Source organism: Meles meles, chromosome 7 (genome assembly GCF_922984935.1).
Source record: "Meles meles chromosome 7, mMelMel3.1 paternal haplotype, whole genome shotgun sequence".
Taxonomy (NCBI): Eukaryota; Metazoa; Chordata; class Mammalia; order Carnivora; family Mustelidae; genus Meles; species Meles meles.
The window spans coordinates 57,203,649-57,221,045 of record NC_060072.1 but is presented as its reverse complement, the minus strand read 5'-3'; the positions used below and the strand labels follow the sequence as shown (position 1 = coordinate 57,221,045).

The 17,397-nt window shown below is 46.4% G+C and overlaps 1 protein-coding gene across 1 annotated transcript in view; it reads left to right on the top strand.

Moving 5' to 3' along the window:
* Nucleotides 1-17,397, top strand: part of GRIN2B (glutamate ionotropic receptor NMDA type subunit 2B) — a 404,576-nt gene that overhangs the window by 356,337 nt on the left and 30,842 nt on the right. The window contains exons 8-9 of the mRNA XM_046012453.1: nucleotides 2,959-3,084; nucleotides 5,576-5,805. Of these exons, the coding sequence (XP_045868409.1) occupies nucleotides 2,959-3,084; nucleotides 5,576-5,805 (356 nt within the window). The remainder of the gene's footprint in view (nucleotides 1-2,958; nucleotides 3,085-5,575; nucleotides 5,806-17,397) is intronic.

Sequence of the window (17,397 nt, the reverse complement as noted above, 5' to 3'; positions counted from 1 at the left end):
GCTAATCTCTGAGGCTACTTCCTGCTTTAATAATTTCTAATTCTTGTTATCATTGAAATACCTTTTTAATGATCTTCAAGAATTGAGTTCCACGCTCCCAAAAGAGGTTTTCTGGTTTTTACCTGGTTTTTCTGAGCTTTGCCAGATACAACAGATCCGACGTTTGCTTCCACTCAACCCCGTCCTTCCTCGTGCTGTTCTGTACTTCTCTACTCTCCAGCATCAATTTTGTGTCGAAAGCTTTAGATGTGATATAAGACCCGGTGAAATAAGGCCAAGATTTCAATTAGATGAGCTCCTCTGTGAGCTCATACCCCATATTTTTTGCAGGGGCCATGAGAGCACAGGGTTGGAAAATAAAATGTCACCTTGAGTACAGGACATTGGGCTAGGAGACAGGAAGTCTGGCTTGGCCATAAACAAGCTGTAAGCCCTTGGACAAGTCATAGACTCCCTGAAGGACAGCAACTTTTTTTTTCATGAGGATATTGAAATAGACCTTGACTGATGTTTCTTGAAGCTCTGTCCAACGGGCAGGGGGAAGGGGGAAGTTTTTAATTAAGGCACTATAAAGTGGAGTTATAGGTCCCATAGAATGGTCCCATAAATTGCTCGAGTTTCTCAGCTCGCCTCCTTACAGTGAGGCGATTCTGGCCCTGCCAATTTTATGTGACGTGTTATTAGATAGCACACACACTATGTGCATCAATCCTCATAGCAGCTTTATGTATTTCATTTGCTTTATTCCTTTGCAAGGATAATTGGAACATTAAGAGATACAGACAAAACTACATTCTAATTCTAACCCATCAGTACAGCACTCACCTCAGCTTCTGAACTGGAAGAGCCAGGGATATATCAGCATAGTCCTACAGTGACATAGCAGGGTGTGTGTGTGTGTGTGTGTGTGTGTGTGTGTGTGTGTGTGTGTTTAGAGGAAAACCAGTTTTTGCAGGGGTCAAAGAAGCCAGCATTTATTGAACATCTGAACACCTATTAGGTGTTCCAGGCATCACTGTACATCCTTTTGTTACATTATGTCATTGCTACTCACTGGTAATATTTTTATACCCATTGTATGGCTCAGGAAACAGAATCTTAAACCCGTTAAGCAATTTCCCAACAACCTGTCAGTTCACTGCTGGCAGATCCAGGATTAAAGCCCAGATGTGACTTCCTGCAGAGCCTGCATTCCAGTTCTCACAGGGGCATTTCGGAGGGCAGCTCCCAAATCAGGCACTGGTGTGATGGGCAGAGACAAGGAAGGGATAGAATACAATGAGGAAGTACAAACTTTGCCCCAGAAGACCTCAGATTATAAACTGGCCCTGCCACTTTCTGAGTATGAACTTGGAAAGGACTTTGACTCCAGGAAAATAGGTATGGTAATACCATAATGAAAGGGGCATTAAAAGGATTATATCAAACATATGGTCAAAGTACTTTCTTAAATTGTAAGAACCAATACAAATGTTTTTGTATTCTGTGGGTAGAAAGTTGCCCTGGGCTCCCTGGGGAGAAAAGGAAGCCTGGAGAGGTTGCTTTTACTCATTGTTCCCTAATCTTAAACAACAGTGAAGTCAGGGTAGGACGGCAATCGGCAATCGGTGAGAACTGAGGGGCTGGGGGCTTCCCTGCTCCACCGTAGAGAGGCTTTGAGTTAAACTTGCTGCCATCGCATCTCGAGCTGCCACTGGAAGCTTTTGCATTTCACGGTGGGTTATGGACTTTATCAGGGTCCTTTTTAAATTGTTAAGTGACCAGGTTTTTATCATTCCCTTCAAAGTGCAAAAGTAAAGTAGGTTTCAGTTAAAGAAAACAGATTCTAATTTCCAGCCAACTTCTCCCCTTTCTCAAATTCATCTTTATTAATGATTTGGGAAATGGAAAAAACAGTATGTTAATTCACTTAGTTATGAGTTTACAATGTGATGTGACAGCTCAAAAGGCCAGAACTATTTTGAGACACAATTGAGGGAACATCGTACCATGGGAAAGAATAGCAATTGTCCCTTTTTGTAGGCCTTCAGAGAGGTGGCTCTTGGAAGGCACTCTTCAATTTCTAGACACCTCCAAGCCAGAGAGATTGAGATCTGTGGAAGGGATTCAGCAGGGATGATTCAAGAAATTAAAGAAGCACGTGGAGAACATTATTGCTGTCTTGCCTGGTCTTATCCCATCAACCCTTTCGCTTGGTGTGAGGGAACAGCTCATAGTTGTTTTGTTAATTACAGCCAAGCCATGTTCCCTGGTCATGGGCCACTTGCCCACTGTTACAGATACTGACTGTCAAGGTGGATGGATTTTTTTTTGACATTGACTTCTAGTCTCCTGCCCTAATGATACCTCATATATACCACATTCAAGTGGATTGAAAGGTAAATGTAGGCTAGGAGAGGTGAGGCAAGGGGGCAAAGGGTTACTCATTGGGTGTGGTGATTACTGAATCCAGTCAAGCCTGAAATGGCGACTCCATCTGTAGAGAATGAATTGGCACGCCAGGTTTGGAAGCATTGGTGAAAGCTTCTCCAGGCCTCCATCCTTTGGTGTGGCCATCTATGGGGCTGCATCAACCAAGACCCAGTCCCCTCTGATTCACGTACCCCACTCTAATGCTTCTTGCAGATACACATTTCCTGGCAATAGCAGAAACTCTGTCAAAAAGTTCATAGGCAAGACGCTCTCCTCCTCGTGTGTTTGAAAGAAAATAGTCCTTGACCTATCATGACATGACATGATAGTCATTGCCTATCAGGGCAATGGAGACACTCAGACACAGCCCATCACTCCTGCCCCACCCAGGCCCTGACTCTCGGGAGAGATGCAACACACCTGTGGTTTGTTTCCCCCCCACGAAATACGTGTTGCCTGAGCAAATGAGTATGCAGATTAATCAGAATCTGCTTGTTCCCTGTGTTAATTCTGAGCTGAGCATTGATATTTTTTTCCCTTCCCCAGAGCCATTCAGTGCTGACGTATGGGTGATGATGTTCGTCATGCTGCTCATCGTCTCAGCCGTGGCTGTCTTTGTCTTCGAGTACTTCAGCCCTGTGGGTTATAACAGGTGCCTCGCTGATGGCAGAGGTAAGGTCGCCTACGACTGTTGCATTTCTGCGCAGGCGTCTCGTTCTCCATTCCGAGTCTCTCTACTCCTCATTTGGTGTCTGCCTGCTCCCTGACTTCCCCATTTCTGGAAATGAACCCACAGCCTTCTATGTCAACAGCTTGACAGCTCATTAGAGGTCCCCCCAATTAAGAGGTTAGTCTGGATCTGTATGTCCCTTGCTGGCAGAAGCCTCACCGGGCGAGCCCAGTTCTACCCCTGGGGTAAATGAGAGGCAAGCTGGCCGTAGATTCGTGTAGCATAAATGTGTCAGAGGAAACTATTTTGATAACCTTAGGCTGTGAGCAGCCTGTCTGAACAGATGGACTAACTAGGTAGATAAAGCCATATATTAAGACTAAAGAAAATTAGGCTCCCCGGGATAGATGCTGGGTAGCTGTGGTGAAGGAGTTCTCCACCTCTGAGATGCAAGGTCTCCAAACCTGTGACCCTGGCTCATCTACCTCTGCCAGGAAGCATAGACATTGGGGGGGGGGGGGGGTTGTAAATTAAATGGCCAGCAGATAGCACTTCTCGCCCATCCCTACCATTGGGGGCAGTCCAGCTTTCTGGCTCAGCAGGTCCAGAGATACGAGGGCTGCCCCTGTGTTCGAGCCATTTATGAGACTTCACAAAACATTTACTAGATTCCTGAAGGGGGGACTTGGGATCCCCGTAAATAACTCATTGGAAACTTTTTGAGAATCCCACAATTAGGAACTACTACACTTTTTTTCCTGAATCTTCTCCCATCCAGTATAAGCTTTCTTCTGCAATCAGGCCTCTGGGAGGGAAGCCCTTTTTAACCCCAGCTACACAAAGAATGATCTGTGGGGCATTTAGAAGACAAAGGTGCTTGGGCCCCATTTTCTAACATTCTGACTCACTAATTCCGGGTGGGTCTTGGATCACTGCTATGTGTCAGAGTAGTGGTTTTCTACCTTGGTCGCAGATTAGAGTAACCACCCACCACAGTTTAATAAGAATCTCTGGGGTTACGGAGCTAGGCGGCAGTGTTGTGTCAGAACTCCCCTATTCCTTCTCACAATCCAGGCTCTGAATCCCTGCCCCACGGGGACATTTCCAGGTGGGGACCTACCTTCTTCTTCGGCTCACGCATTCTGGCCTGGAAGTTTGAATGTCTTATGGTGCAGTCAGGGGGCTTATGCCTGTGCCGAAGAGTCTTCCAGAAGCCATGAGCTCCCCTACCCCCCATCCTGAGGGGTATGATTAGTCACAAGTGAAACATCCAAGAAACCCCTAAGTACATACATACGTTGACAGCGTCAAGAATGGAAGTGAGGGTGTGCTGTCCCTTCACCTTGAAGAAAATCAAGGAGGCAAAAGATCATCCAGCCACAAAATTCAAAGCCAGGGCTTCCAGTTATTTACTTACCTAGGGGCACCTGTCTTCACGAAGGATTTCAGCACGGGACTGCTTTAAATATCAAGTCTCCAGGGCATTTTACAGTGTATAGAACATTTGATTTATGAACAACTTTGGAGTTACACATCTGCTCCATGAGGTCAGGTCCCCATGCACAGATGTGTGCGCACAGTTAGATACGAGGCTTGACGTGTGTAGTCACTGATTTACTTGTCAGAGCAGATGCTCTCAAGATCACAGATAGCATCATAAGACCTGCGCTAATGTGCGGTGAAACTGTGCGCGCAGATGTGTGTTTCCACGGTGGAGAGGCTTATAGGCAGACCTAGACATCAGGCGAGATTTTGCCATTGCCAGACATGGAAAGCAGCAAGGCCACAAGTCTGGGCAGCAGCCTTGGCACTGTGGATGTCAAGGTTGGGTGGAGGAAGGTCAGAGACGGTCTGCCTTTCTGCCCTCCGATGCCGTGGCCAAGCCAGGAGTCTGTGACTCCCTGGGCATCCTGATATTATACACAGAAGCTGTCATGATCGGAAACCCAGTTGGGATGCATTGGCCTTGGAGTGGGGTCAGGATTGTCCTGGAAACATTTGGTGCTAAGTGCTAGAAGCTAAAGAAAAATTAAGGATAAAGGACATTCCAAGCCATCTGGCATCCGTGTGAATAAAGTTGTAGCAGGTCCATGACAAAGGTAGAACATTCCACACAATTCTTGTTGACCTTTTTGGAAGTTGACGTCCTTTCTTGGTCAATACAAATAGAAATTTTAGGAACAACAGTAATGAGGATGTGAGTGTGGCAGTCGTGGGGTTGCTGCCTTTGTCATTCAGTTTTTGTGTGGTCTCAAAGGTCTCATCTACATCGGGGTAGGAAGCTGCCTCCTCCAGGGAGTGGTGGGGGGGGGGGGGCTCCCAGAAAAGAGGCACAGACTCTCAACTTAAAAATGCCTGAGTCTTAGTCAGAGGGTTTCCTGCTCTGAGCGGGAACTTACCAGCTGTATTTGTCTACGCAGAGCTGGTATCTCTGTTTAACTAGAACCCGTGACTCTGTCGTAACTTCCTATCCTTGTCTTTTCACCATGACAGAGCCAGGTGGCCCATCTTTTACCATCGGCAAAGCTATTTGGTTACTCTGGGGTCTGGTGTTTAACAACTCCGTACCCGTGCAAAACCCAAAGGGGACCACCTCCAAGATCATGGTGTCGGTGTGGGCCTTCTTTGCTGTCATCTTCCTGGCCAGCTACACTGCCAACTTAGCTGCCTTCATGATCCAGGAGGAGTATGTGGACCAGGTTTCTGGCCTGAGTGACAAAAAGGTAAGAGGACCGTTTGAAACCTCCCATCGTTCCCTCAGTCCCATTCCGAGCCATACTCAAAGTTCTCATGTACCTGTTAATTTTCTCCATCTTTAGAACCAGCAGCTCTTTCTTATGTCTCCTTAAATTGGGACCTGGGAGCAAACATCAGTTTCCCTACTGAAATAATAGTACTTCACTTTCGCTTTCTGATTTGTGAAAGATTGGCCCCAGTATGCCCCGGGCTGCAAATAAGGGGCTTGGCGTGCTAGCAGTTTCCTGAGAATGGGGTACCTCCCGCTGAATATGCTTGGGTGGCCTGTCAGCACAGTGTTGCCCATTTGGGGTGTTATTAGGGGACCGCCCTCTGCACCCACACTGAGGGCTCTGGCCCATTGTGGCCTTCATTTTCCTCCCAGTGGTATTTGGCTGTGGGCTCTATGTTTGTTCATCGGCATGCTCGTGTGTTCCTAGGGCTGAGCAGGAGAGTAGTTCACAGTGTTCCCAAAGAGAACTGACTGCTATTTAACTTGATGATTTCCCTGTGTGGTGCTGATGAATAGGTAGCCCCCATACCAACTGCAGGCCTCCCTGGTGAGCTGTGCAGTTGTGAGGCAAAGGAAAGTGTCCACTGGTTTGCCTATTTCTGGACAAGAATGTGCCAAACCTGTCCTAAATACCATACTCTCTGGGTCTGCTGGAAGCATCACGGTTCTGTGGGCGATCTGTCTCCTGAAACCATGATGGTCCAAGAGGAGTGAGAAGAATTACCTCCATGGGGTGTCCAGTCGAACCCATGGATGTCCCACATCATTCTGGAAACTTCCACTCAACAAATTTCCTACGCTTTGTTTCCTTCAGATTTAGAAAATATGATTTCCCATCCCTCTCCCCAGTTTGAAGCTATGAGGTATGAACAGGTGTGTGTTTAGAACACATAGGTCAGATAGTTAATGATTTCTAACGTGGGGTAGGTCTCCCCCCAAATAAATCTTTAAACCCTTAACAAATGGTTTGAGAAGAGTAAGAAGGAAGAGCTAATCTTTTTGAGGGCCCATGTTCTGATTTCTCCATGTAGTCATCTCTACTCACCAGGAACACTCAAAAGCATATGAGGAAGGTAAACAAGCTTCTAAGGGAATGAAAAAAAAAATCTATGTGTACATATTTGTATCATTCACTGTGTTTACCCTTTCTTGTTACCTCTTTCTCCAGTTCACCTTCCTTTATTTTCTTCTTTTTTTCTTTTAAATAATACCTCCCTTTTTATTTCCTTTCCCTTATTTTTAGGTTTTTATTTACTTCTCTCTTCTAACACATGATTTATTATTCATGTATTCATATATTCCTGCATTTATTACTTAATTCATTTTAAACATTTCTCTTTGTTCCTTCATCAACATCTTTTATCATTATGATGCTGGCTCAGAAAAGTTGAATGAGATACCTCCCTTCACCTTCTGTTAACACCAATTTTTGTGCCTGTTTCTCTAGCCTGGGCAGTAGTGGGGTTAAGAACACCTCCCTCCTCAGGGCTCTACACTTGAATGTGGCGTTGGTGAGGTGGGCTGTGACTGTCCTAAAACAGGGATGTGGCAGTAGACGATGTCCTCACACGTGGATTTGTCAGAGGTATGGCAGACCATGTCCTCACGTCAGGCTCTGCAGAGATTTCGTGGATCACGTCCCCAGATGCAATATGGCAGGACCATATTGCCATGCCATCCGTAATATGGCAAAGGTACTGTGGAACACGGTCCTTCTTGGAGCTCTGGGCTACTAAGTGAGGGATCCGCCATATTTATCATTTTGTTTTCTTCAGATATCTCTGAGGATTGCGTAGGACACTGTATTTATCTCCCCCATACATTCATGAGCCACCGGTCGACAACCCTACGATCTTCTATTTGAGATAAGCCTAAGTAAGATGCAAGGAGATTGTTTTCCCTTTTGTGGTTTCAAAAGGATATATCGTTCGAGGCAGCTTACACAGAGAGGTTGTGCACCTGTCTGTCCTCCACACCACGTTGGTTATGTTCTGAAAATTTTGATCCCATCCATTCTTTGCTTAGAGAACTTCAGTGGCTCCATTGCGTAGAGAATAAAGACGTTTTTCCTGATGTGCCTCTGAGGGCCTTCACATGTGATTCCCATTGAGTGTGGTCGGCCAGAGCTTACGCTCTTGCCACCTACATCCCGGGTTTCTTGACTTCTCGTCCTTCCGGGTCATACCCCTCTATCTGTGCATCTGCCTGGGATGTCCTTCTCCTGACTTCTTCACTCACCAAACTCCTGTGGAACTCTCAAGGCCCAGAGTAGAGGTCACTTCATTTGTGGAGTTTTCCTTGGCTCATCTGGACAGTGAGTCATCCTCTCCTGTGACATGGCAGTCTTTCATCCCTTGATTAATAACACCTGTCTTCCACATTGTTCTGTCATAATCTGGACACCTGGATCTGACTGGCTCTCCCCTGTCTGACCATGAGCTCCACTGGACCATGATCATAATCTGGTTATCCTGTTTGTTTGTTTTTTTAAGTCTGTAGGGAGGGGGCACCTGGGTGGCTCAGATGGTTAAGCGTCTGTCTTCAGCTTAGGTCCTGATCCCAGTATCCTGGGGTCGAGCCCCATATCAGGCTCCCAGCTCAGCAGGGAGCCTGCTTCTCCCTCTGCCTCTCTCCCCTGCTCATGCTCTCTTTCTGTCTGTCTCTCTCTCTCTCCCTCTCAAATGAATAAATAAAATCTTAAAAAAAAAAATTCTGTGGGGTGAGGGCTAAGCATTATAGGCAAAGAAAGCAACAGGAGAGCAAGAACCCTTTAACAGCTGCCTAATTTGAAAATACTTGAAAATGGTTATCAGATACATTTTAGAACTTTGTAGATGACAAAATTGTAAAGTGTAAGCATCCTACCAGACAGTGTCAACATAATTTACATAATTATAGCAAACATTTAAGTAACTAATGACATATAACACACATCAGTGTCAGGAATGCTAATACAAATCAGAAAGAGGGTTTTCTGAAAGTGCACTTAAAATGTCAAAATTGATACTAGTTTCCCTTCACAACACCTTAAGAAAACAAAGTCTTGGGGCTGACTCTGCATGACAGCAAGTGTATTCTGTGAATTTAGAAAAAGAAAAGGTAAAGAATGAAGGCGTCAAGACAGGAACATTGAGAATAGAAATGAGGTGATTTTGAAGACTCTTTTTTTCAATGGAATTTTATTTTCATCAAGGAAAGTAACATTTAAAATGGAAAAGAATTCTTAAACTTGTTTTGACCATCACGGATGGCTTATCTTCCATACAACTGAGATCAAGTGGTCGATATCTTGGAGTGATGATGGGAAGGTACTTATAGCCATTAAATTTATATATCTTTAGGAAATTGTCTTCAACCTGATGGCAGAAAAGTGTTTTCCAGATCTCATTTGTGAAGGTACAAAATCAGAAGGTTCAGAGTTAAATTTCTGTGAAAACCTATTTTGGGGCTCCCTTTCACTGGACGGCTTCCATCTTGCAGTAGCACATTACATCAGTGAGTTGGGAATTATTCCACTACATGCTGTAACTAAATATGGGTGCACGTTCTAACATTTAGCAGCCCTACTGTACAGTCCATCAGTTCCCCCAGTGGGAGCAGAGTGTAAGGAAGCTGGTGACATCTTTCTGCTCCTAACAGAGAGTGCCCCATGCTCATTCCCTTGTGTCTCCCCTACCCAGACGGATTTCTCAGTTTGTAGTCTGCCAACCATAGAAAGGAGGGGAATGAGCTTGGCCAGAGCTTGTCCATCAGGTGAAGGAAGGTCAGGCCGTATTTGCTGAGCCCTACTACGTACGTCATGCATTACATCTATTTTATATGTGTCCTCTGCTTGTAGGTATGACTATTCCCATTTTACAAATGAAGACCCCGAGAGTCTGGGAAGTTTCCGGACTTCCCTAAAGTCCCACAGTCTCAAGTGACAGAGCTAAAGGTTTGCGTCCCTGTGTGTTTGGCTCTTGACCACTTCATCAGGACATCTCCCTTGTAACTCATCCCAGACAAAGTTATGATGTCAGGAAGGTTTGGTATCGATGCCCTGCCTCCACTTTTCAGTGAATTTTTGAATCTCTCATTTAATGATTTCTCTGTCAGTTTCACTTAACCCTGAGGTCACCGTACACTATCCCTACCAGGACTACCATTACTACGAATAAGAATAATAACAGTCCTCATTATTATTAACATAACTTCAACAATGATAGCTCTGCTCACATTTTTTCAGCTTGTACAAGCCCCAGCTGAATTACACAGACAATCTTATGTAATGGTGCTTTGAATGTTTTCATTTGTTGATGAGGAAACTGAACCTGGAAAGGATTAAGTCATTTTCCTTCTGATGTGCTTGCTGCCTCCAGCCCCTAAGCCCTGTGCCATCCTGTTCAGATCCTAGGACTTGGTTTTCATTCATCTTCTTTCTTCCTATCCTCCTATCTACCTTGTCAAAACATAGCAAGTTAGATCCTTTTCCTCTCCCAAAAAGCAGGTATCTGATGAAATGATAGTATTTTAACATTTTCTTTTTCTTAAAAAAAAAAAAAAAAGATTTTATTTATTTGAGAGAGAGCATGAGTAGGGTAAAGGGGCAGAGGAAGAAGCAGACTCCCTGCTGAGCAAGGACCGCCCCCGCCGGTGCAGGGCTTGATCTCAGGACTCTGGGATCAGGACCTGAGCAGAAGGCAGATGCCTAACCGACTGAGTCACCCAGGCATCCCTCATTTGTACTTTCTTTAAGAAGTTTTTCAGAGGCATTCCTTTAAACGGAGAAGGGCGGTGATTTCTAGTACTTGTACAGGCTGATGGTCCACACATTGACTTTAGCTTGAGCCTGTTGTGCCCCTGAGCTTTAAGCCACTGTGGGATGATGGTGGGAGAGGAGCGGCAGCAGGGGAAAGAAGGAGAGGTTCTGGAGTCATGGGGTGAAGGAAGCAGAGGCTGATGTCTGACCATTGGGTTCCCCAGGTGTTTTGCAGCCTCTTGCTTCACACATCCCTACCCCCGTGTCCTACGCACCCACAGTGTATTTTGAGGTTCTTTTCCTCAAGGAACCATAGGAATTTTTATTAACTTTAAAACATCCAAAAGGTACCTGTCTAATTAATGAGGGCAACCCCCTTTGCCTGCACATTGAAGATACTTTCAGGACAGCCTTCTAAAAGCTAAATGAGGACTCATGGCTTTTCTAGATATTGATTATTCTATGTGAAGTCCCAAAGCATCTCGAAGTCCCCTCATATGCATCCTTCTGGCATAGAGGCCTTGTAGGACTTTTAAATCAACATACGAACGAGTCCGTACGCATTCTGGAAGAGAGCCAGCCTGGTGATAAGCATATACACACCATAGTACACTGATATGTAATGACTGGATGGCATTTGAGCGTGGGAGGAAATGGGCCCTGTTCTTTCCCCTGTACAGAGGTGTCTTCCTTGCCCTATTCATTTCAGGCAGAAAGCCAGTGAGAGACAGCTGACCTCAAGCTTGATCTGTCATGCCTTGGTCCTGGCGCAGACCTTCTTGGTCAGATCACAGAATACTGAGCCAAAAATAGCTTACTAGGGAAAGTGGCAGGCATGACTAATGAGCCAGGGAGCTAGAAATGGGCGTCTGGACTGGACCTTCAGGTAGCTGAGCAAACTAGGGTGTGATTTCTTATGTGGGAGTCCTGTGGAGCTGTCAAGCAACCAGTCCTCTTGTAGCAGCTGGTCGAGAGCAATTCTGGAGGAAGTGATAAGAAAAGAAAACTCCCCCAAGCCTGGGAGGACACAGGGCACAGGGCACACGTGCGGAGGGGAAGGGACACCTGCACCTTTTGTCTGTCAGTTACCAGAACCAATCTAACATTGCACGTGGGCCACTACCTCAAGCTCAGAGTCCTCCCTCATTCCTTGCAGGCTGGCCTACATCCAGGTGCCCCCAGAGCAATGACTGGAGCTTGCCCACACCCAGTGCCATTGCTCAGGGTCGACTCTCACCACTTTGTTAGTGTTACTTGAGAATGGGACTACTTTTGCCCACTCCTGATTCCTGAGTTCATTTTTGACTAGCCTGGACACCTTGACTGAGGCAACTAGTGGGGCTTTGCAGTGGTCACCCTCCCGGTCCCAGGATGCAGATGTCTTGGCACTGGCTACTGGGCTCCCAAGGGGGGACCCAGAGTCTCCTTTCTCTCCTTTCTGTGTACCCATGCACAGCATCAGACTTCACTATGTCGTTCTCTCCTTGAGTGACCCTTCCTGACCTTCCATGGCTCCCTACACAGGATTCCTCACCCCTGACCTCTTCTGTACTGTTGGGGTTTATCGTAGGTTGAATGGACCCCTCCCCCTCGGAAAAAAAAGATACGTTCATGTCCTAACCTCTGGATCCTGTGAGTGTTACCTTTATTTGGAAAAAGGTCTTTGCAGATGTGATTAAGTTAAGGATCTCAAGATAAGGTCATCCTGGACTACCCAGGTTGATACTATATCCAATGACAAGTGTCCTTATAAGAGAAAGGCAGAGACTTGACTCAGAAAAGATCAGGAGAAGGCAGAAGCAGAGATTGGAATGTTGCAACCACAAGAACCATCTGGAAGCTGGAAGAGGTAAGGAACAGACTGTCTCCTAGAGCCTCTGGAGGGAATGCAGCACTGGCACTTGGATTTCGGACCTCTGGCCTCCAGAACTGCGTGAAAATAACTTAGGGTTGTTTGAAGCCACCATGTCCTTGGTAGCTGGCTATGGCAGCCCCCGGAAACAGATATGGGCCTTTGCAACTCTCCTCTGACCTGCTCTCTGAGCTCCCCGCAGACGTTAGACTTCGGGGTTTCTCCTACTCATCTCGCCCCATCCTTCCAAAGTGGCTGTTTCTTACAGCAGGATCCAGTCCAGCCCCTCTTCGCACGAATCTCCTTCACTTCGAAGAATTGATCGCCATTACACTGAGGATTTGCAGACGTGTTTTCCACACCACAGAAGTCTTCTGCACGCTGCTGAATTTTTAGGGAAATAGTCAAAAACCCAAGTGTCCTTGAGGGCTCCCGCTCGCTCTGCGCTTGGGGCCGATGCGCATTAGTTCCTGGCAGCATGGAGTGTGGTGCAGGTGTGTTCACTTCCCACGCAACCTTCTCCTAGACCTCTTTGTAATAATGCCATTGTCAAAGGGGATTGAGAACAGGTTTTTGTGCGCTCTATCATTTCCACAACTCTTTTCTATGGACAGTATTATTAATGCACCCCTCTCATATTCCAGATTGTGTTGCGTTGTTCAAATCCCAGAACTGGAAGGGACTTTATGTGCTCCTAAGGCACTGGGGACATCTTTCTCAATAAAGGTGAACAGATGTCCTCTCGTTGCGTGGATGAACCCATCTTCCTTGTTAGATTTTTTGTGACACAGGAATGCATGCTCATATATGGACATGTGTGTTCATGTGTACATATACACACATGTATTGCACACCTGTGTGTATGCTCATGCGTTTACATGTGTGTATGTATACATACACATATGCGTGCACATGTGTATACATACACATAAGTGCACACACAGTTGTCCTTTGAATAGCGTGGGGGTAGGGATGCCAGTCCCCTGCACAGCAAAAAAATCTGAGTGTAAGTTTTGACTCCCCAGAAACTGAACTGCTGACTGTTGACTGGAAGCCTTACTGATTACACAAATAGTCAATTAACGCATATTTTGTATATTTATAGGTATTATTTACTGCATTCTTATAATAAAGCTAGAGGAAAAAGTGTTATTAAGAAAATCATAAGGAAGGTTGGGGCACCTGGGTGGCTCGGTGGACTGAGCTTCTGGCCCTTGACTTTGGCTTAGATCATGACCTCAGGGTCCTGGGATCAAGCTTCGCATCAGACTCCAAGCTCAGCGGGAAGTGTGCTTGAGAATTTCTCTTCCTCCCCCTGTGCCCCTACCCCCTCCACTCAAGCTCGCTTATTTACTCTCTCTCTCTCTCTCAAAAAAAAAAAAAAAAGAAAGAAAAAAAAAGGAAGAGAAAATGCACTTATAATACTATACTGGATCAAAAAAATCCTCATTTAAGTGGACCTGGGCAGTTCAAACCTGTATTGTTCAAAGGTCAACTGTATATCCATCCTCTAAGAATACATACAAACAACAAGAGAAGGATCTGGATAGCTAGGAACTTGACACAGAGCTACGTTAGGAACACAGTTTCGCCTGTGCACAGAACATAAGCTTTACAATATGGATCTGAGGAAGGGTGTCTTTCTTATACGGAAAAAGAAGAGTTTCATCTCATTCTGTTGATATCAGAACCATCATTCCATGAAATGAATCAAAACAAGAGAAAATGAAATGAAGGCAGGAGGAAGGAAGAAGGAAAGAAATACAAATAAAGGCAGAAGGGAAGGAAGAAAAGAAAAGAAAAAATCAGAACTAATCTTTGGCTCTGTGTAACTCTTCTTAGAAAGGTGTCCCTAGGTAATATGTAAGAGGAATAGAAGCCTTCCTGGAGCCATACATGTTTTAAAAGGCAACTGAGCACAATAGCATGAGTATGAATTCATAATTTCCCCACTTCCATTGAGTTGAACTGGGCCCCACCTAAAAGCCAGCAATAGGCAACAAATGATTTCAGTTAAGAGAAATCAGAGCATACAGCGTGGCATGCTCTCCTTAAGTTTTAGGTGCTCTGGGAGTGGGAGAAGCTTGAGCAGGTCTTTGAGCTGGTCAGATCCTACATTTATGTCTGGCTTCCGCCTCAGGCCTCTCTCTGTCAGGCTGTCTCGGGCTGGGGAGAGCTAGAGGTTCTGGGACCCCCAGGGATGATGGCCTCTACTTCCAGCTGAGTCTCTGGTCCCAAGAAAAGACAACTATTCCCTTTAGCTGGCTACGGAAGGCAGGTCCCTCATTCTGAAATTGACTTACATCAAAGGAAAACAAGAGTGGTCCTCAACATCTTTCATTAAAAACAAAAACTAGAAATAGGTATTTCAGTATAAGGGGACTAAACTTTTTTATGCTCAATAAATCTTAGCTTGTGGGTTGAGGATTTATTAAGAATTAGTGTTTCGTGCTGGGCAACTAAGTTCAAGTCCTTGGAGACAAATTAACACAGCTGTGAAAAGTTATATGTGGCCAAAGGCATCAGGGCTAAAGTGAATTCGGTTTTAGAGATACCACAGTTGTATCCACGGTGAACACGGGCCTGTGCAGGCTCTGGGCTCTATGGATGTTTTAACCTTTTGCCCTTCCAATGCCCCCCTCCTTGTCCTAATGACGGCAAGAGTGGATGAGGGGCCCAGTGGACTGTGTGAGGCCTGTTCTGTTTTTGGAAGCTTTCTGCACAGCGGGGTACATGCTTGAGCCAGCGGGGGCCTGAAGGCGCCGGAGGCTGGCAAGTCCAACCGTGTTGTTCACAGTTCAACGCTGGGTTTTCCTCTCCAGCATGGCTCTCGGGAGCCATGGGGAGACTACCCACGGCCTGTATCTCCTCTGGTATTTCACCCAGTCTTGTCTGGCGGCTCTGATTCAGAGTATCAAGGGTGTTACCTCTGCCAATAGATCCTGAGAGCTGCCCTAGTGGAGAGAAGAAAAGAAGGCGTCAGGAAGCTCCCTCAGGGTGCATACAGCTTGGACTTTGGGGAGGGAGCCAGTGGGGGGAAGAACGGAGTCTCGGGTCCTCACTTCAACAATGAGATGGTCAGTCCATTCGACTAGATCTTTCTGTGGTGGGGCCGCAGGAGAAGTGGCTGCCTGGGAGGGCTGGTAGAAAGCAGAGTATGAATATCAGAGCCACTTGGGGAACCTTTTCAGATAAATGGGCCTCTCTCCATGCAGGTGGAATTTAAAGTACAGGTTTATAAGCGCCCACCTAACAGGACCTGCCAGGAAGCAGCCGGGAAAGCACGAGTACGAGAAGGGTCATGAGTGCAAACTGCTTTGGGGAAAGTTATTAGGGCTCTGGCATCCCCCCTTTTCTCCCACTCCCCTCAAACCTCCTGGAAGGGCTTTGCAGAGGTTGTTCGGAGAGCTTGGCGTTCACCCCCTGTAGTTAGAATGGAGAAGGGCTGACGTTGGCCTGTACCTGAGAGAACAGGGTGACAGGTCTTGGCTCCAGCCAGTCACCTGGTGCGTGGGCCTTGGTTCCTCTAGTCAGATCAGGCCAGGAGGGCAGGAGAGAGTCAGGCTGGGCCAGGAGTACAGGCAGGTGTTTTTAGAGATCCCCTGCTCAGGATGAAGCAGCCAAAACAGAAATCTGCAGGAAGGGCGTCATTTGACAGAGAAGCCGGAGGGACCCATGTAAGCAACCAGGTGCCTTCTGGGAGTGGCAGACCAGCGTTCTCCCTTTGAGAGAATCTCTGAAGAACCCATGAACTTGTCTGACCTGGAGAAGAGTCTTCTTTGAACGCTGGCTGAGCATATAGACCGTCCATGCTAGATCACCACGAGCCCCTCAGGTGAGGGCTCTCCTGCCTCCAGGGGCCTTTCCTGTCTCCTCTGCCTTTCTCCTCTGCCCAGAATGGGAGGTAAACAGCTCGAATACAGGATCTGTAATGGCTGCCTTCGCTTGGGCTTTTGTCTTGGCCAGCTCGTAGTCACTGGGATTCCTGGAGTCAAATCTGCCCGATCCTCTCTGCCCTTCTTACTGAACATGTGTTGAACTATGTAATGGGCAGATGCTGGATGTCTGCTGTAGACTTTCCATCTGTGGTTACTTTTAGTCCTCATAGCCACGCTTGAAGGTAAAGATGAGTGACACCATTTTCCAGATGAGGAGGAGAGTTCTGTAAGGGTCAAGCAAATTCACCAAAGTCACATAACTAGCAAGTGAGGGTGTCAGGATTTGATCAGGGGAGAGCTGCTCCCGGAACCTGCAGCTGCCCCGACATAGCGGTGTGTCCTCTCCCTGCGCTCCTAGAGGGGTTGGCCTGAGGCGTCAGCATCCAGTCAAGCCCCCTCTCATGGGGATCCTACCTGGCCTGGCTCCTCAGCTTCTCCAGGTTGGGGGGTGATGGCGGACCCCCACAGAGAGCGGATAGACCACTCTCTTGCCAGCTGTTTGTGCACAGGAACTTAGAAGAGACTCTGTTCACTCGAATCTGGCCTCTGTTGCCTTTGTTTCTGAATTCATAGTCTCTTGCATGTCTAAAAGCCACTGACTTAATGAGGGTTGACTGGATGAATGAATTAGATGCAGAATGTCACTGGGGCTGAGTTTTTTCTCTCCTGGGAAGGAACCCATGTACTTACTTATTCCAGCTAGAAAGGAAAAGATCCCACTCTCAGGAACCTTCCTCTTAGAGGAAAGGGCAGGAAGGCAGAGAAGAAAGAATTGGAGAGGAGGGAAACGTACCCTATTGTATCCCTCCATCTTCATCACGGTATTGGCTGTTTCTGAAGTCCCCATCGCAAGGAGACCATGAGTAGCTCAAGTCTGTAAACCACCTTGATATTAAAACTGTTAAATGCTTAATTCCTGAAAGCTTGCTCCCACGCCTCTCAGCTTATCACTAGCACCACAGTGTGATCCGAGCGAGGTGCAGGCCTGTTCCGTTTCTTGCAAGAACTGATTGCCAACAGACCCCGAGACAGCTGGGA